Source organism: Esox lucius, chromosome 21 (genome assembly GCF_011004845.1).
Source record: "Esox lucius isolate fEsoLuc1 chromosome 21, fEsoLuc1.pri, whole genome shotgun sequence".
Classification (NCBI taxonomy): domain Eukaryota; kingdom Metazoa; phylum Chordata; class Actinopteri; order Esociformes; family Esocidae; genus Esox; species Esox lucius.
In genome coordinates this window covers 17,629,646-17,633,056 of record NC_047589.1, presented here as the reverse complement: position 1 = coordinate 17,633,056, position 3,411 = coordinate 17,629,646, and the positions used below count along the sequence as shown (strand labels likewise).

At 39.1% G+C, this 3,411-nt stretch overlaps 1 protein-coding gene across 1 annotated transcript; it reads right to left on the bottom strand.

Moving 5' to 3' along the window:
- Positions 1–2,358: 2,358 nt before the first annotated feature.
- LOC109614870 (serine/threonine-protein kinase pim-3-like) lies at positions 2,359–2,730 on the bottom strand. The gene is made up of 2 exons (XM_034289298.1): positions 2,476–2,730; positions 2,359–2,394 (listed from the first exon to the last, which is right to left on the bottom strand). The coding sequence occupies exons 1-2, from the start codon at positions 2,703–2,705 to the stop codon at positions 2,385–2,387; spliced, it is 240 nt and encodes a 79-aa protein (XP_034145189.1). The 5' UTR covers positions 2,706–2,730; the 3' UTR covers positions 2,359–2,384.
- Between the last annotated feature and the right edge of the window lie 681 nt (positions 2,731–3,411).

Sequence of the window (3,411 nt, the reverse complement as noted above, 5' to 3'; positions counted from 1 at the left end):
CGTTACTGTTTTTTAGTAATCTAAAAGTTACATTACAAATTACAATTGTGGACAGGTAACTTATAACTTGTATTACATTTAAAAAGTAACCTACCCAACCCTGGTTATAATAATAACGATAAATGAGTAACAGCAGCAACCACAAAGCTGGCACTCTCAGTAGACTATTTCACAATGGTAATCACACCATTGACCAAAGTTAGCAATATTAGCTAGCGTGTAAGCAGAATTAGCATGAAAACAAACCATATTGTGAATACACTCAAATTAAAGTTGAGAGACTGCACTTTAAGCCCATATTCATTATTTAACTGTCACCTGAATATAGTTTGGTAAACAGCCAAAATAACCAAACTCAGTGTCCAAATATTTCCGGACCTAATATTTCATCTGAAACATACGATGGAACATAACAATTTCAGATGCTTCATTTAATTTCTTAAGTTAAAACTGACTTTGTCATTCCTCGATCAGCTAGTAAATGCAAGGTTTTGTAGTTCATAAGTAGCATTTCCAATCACATCCCTTAAACAATCTCTCAAAGTCTGTGCAGTACAAAGGATGCAAACTGGTCACATTGGTGTCTTTCTGAAGGTCCAGTTCTCTTTCAGTTCAGTTCTAAAACACTGATGTTAGAATAATTGATGTCTGTGGAAACATGAAGTTTTCCTTGTAGAGCTGCTTTGAGTTTCAGTCATCCCTTCCAGTTTATTTCAGAAGATCAAATGTGATATTACATAGATTTTTGTCCGTTTTTTCTGCTATTCCTAATTTACCTTGATGTAGGTGGGTTTGTTTTTCCAGACTTTGGGGCAAGTTATGACAAGTCTGACATCCAGCTGTGAAAGAGGATCTGCCCCAGGTTGGGCCTTTTGCACGGGTCTCTCATGAGGCACAAACGGACCAAATTCCAGTATTCTATGAAAAAACAGGAATATCTTTGTTATAGGAATAGTATGGAGATATCACACTTGAATATAGAAAAAAAAATGCTAACTACAGCTTTTAAACCTGCTAAATCTTTGACTGTCAAAATCTATTATGATGAGATAATTCCTGTGCTGTTAAAACGGATCCCTGACTCTCTGTGGTCCCATGGCATAAGTACTTTGATATGATAGAGGGCAATTAGTTATGTTAGTTTATTGGAATACTGCAATGTAATCCAGCTGGTAACTGTAAGTTATTTCCTCCTCCCTAATTAAAATAAACCTCACTTGCTTCCACACGTTTTAACTAGGCTCCTAGTGTTAGAATATGGTGCTTTCAGAAAGCATTCAGACCCCTTCACTTTTTACAAATTTTATTAAATGACAGCCTTATTCTAAAATGGATTTAATTGATCTGTGCCTCAACACAATCCTCTGTCGGAGCTCTAGGAAAATTCCTCTGACCTCATGGTTTGTTTTTCACTGCGACTTGCCCTGTCAACTCTGCAACCTTATATAGACAAAAGGTGTGCTTTTCCAAATCATGTCCATACAATAAACTGTACCCCTAGTGGACTGCAATCCATCTGTGGACTACCTCTATCTAAAGAGGTAGGCCAGGGCTGACATGCAATCAACTTGTAGATACATCTCAAGGATGATCAATGAAAACAAAATGCAGCTGAACAAAATTTCAAGTGCCATAGCAAAGGGTCTAAATAATTGTAAATGCAACAATTCTTTTTTTGTAGTCTGTTATAAAATTGCTAACAAGTACTTCAATCAAAGGTTAGATTTGTAACGATCAAGGAAATAAACAATACAGATTTTTTTGCACCACCAGCTTTGCCAATATTAGTGAGGTACATTGCACTAGGGTTGAAACACAGAGTATAGAGAATGCATGCACATATGGATCAATACTGAAAATAATACTTTTGCAAAATAACGCATCTCCTGACAAATGTTTCCAAGTACATTCCAAAAGGCACAGAAACTACTTTACTGGAAGTCTATACAATTTACATAATATATTGAGATTCCACCAAAACATATTCTAATAGTGGAATTAAGAAACAAATCTGTCTGTAGTTCACAATAAAACACAGTATGTCTTTAACATGCTGTGTCACAAAGGTACAGTGTGTTAAGGGGCAACATTCTAAAATGGCAATTAATCGCGATTAACTACAGAAGATTATGCGAATAATCACGATTCATTATTTTACATGTTTGACAGCACTCATTTATATTCAGAGTATCTCTGTATTTCTTTCCTATCTTAGTACCTTTAGCAATCCCTCTCCTGAAGCGCATGCAACCTTTGACCATCTCAGAGTCCTTCCTGAAGAGCAGCTTCCCGTTGACCATGCCAAAAAGAAGAACACCTAGGGACCAGATAGTGGCTTCGTTCCCTTGGTACTTTCCTTCCAGAAACCACTCGGGGGGATGTACTCAGCAGTACCTGAGGGAGAGACAGAGATACAGAGTTGGATTGAACATAATCAACATAGGAAAGCTGAATTCAGTCTTTATCTTTCCTCACCTGCAATCTCCCGGTAAAACTGAGCGCTCAGTAGATCTCCGCAGCCAAAGTCGATGAGCTTGACTTTCATATTGTCCGTCTGCCAGCAGGTTCTCCATTTTGATGTTGCAGTGGAAGACGCCACGGTTCTGGCAGTGCTGCATGGCGACAGCCACCTGGTGCATGATGTCCCTCGCTACGGCCTGGTCCAGCTTCCCTCCCATGGCCATGCAGTAGTCAGACAGGTCCATGCAGGGTGTGGGACGCTCAAGGACCAAGACGATCATTTGGGAAAACTCATACCAATCCAACAGCTCCAATATATTCTCACAGACTGGGGGCTGGCTCACCAAGTGCATCAAAACGACATCCAGAGGATGCCTGTAGATGGTTCCAGGCAAAATAGGAGGTTGAATAACACAGTTTAATACCTTTAGCACAATGCATTTATATATTGGTCTGACTATACATGTTTGCTAGGCAGGCTGGTGCCCCTAAATCATAATTACCGGACGGTACATATGCTTGTAAGGTATCACTGATTAATATTATTCTACATACTACTGTGAGGTACTCCTCCAATTCACTCTTCGGGATGTACTTAATAGCTACCTAAGTAAAGAAAGAAATGCATTGTTAATACTCAACATAACTGTGGTTCTGTCTCATGCTACGGACAAACCACACTAAAGAGGAAGGAATAAAAGGGATGGTAATTACTTCTTTCCCATCTGTCCTTCGTGTTCCTTCAAAGACAAAGCCTCAGCCTCCTTGTCCCAGCATCCTGCCCACGCTGTAGAGTGTGGTGAAACGCACTGCAACACAAATATCACAGTTGTGGAAATAACTCAGAACCTTCCTGTTACTGCACAATTTTTCTGGCTATTCAAGGCTTTGGGCGACTTCCCTGAGCACAAGAACCAGATCAATCAATCAATCAATCAAATTTATTTATAA

What these genes read in the sequence shown, in the direction of transcription:
- LOC109614870 (XM_034289298.1), bottom strand. Translation starts at nt 2,705, where the DNA reads ATGGACCTGTCTGACTACTGCATGGCCATGGGAGGGAAGCTGGACCAG.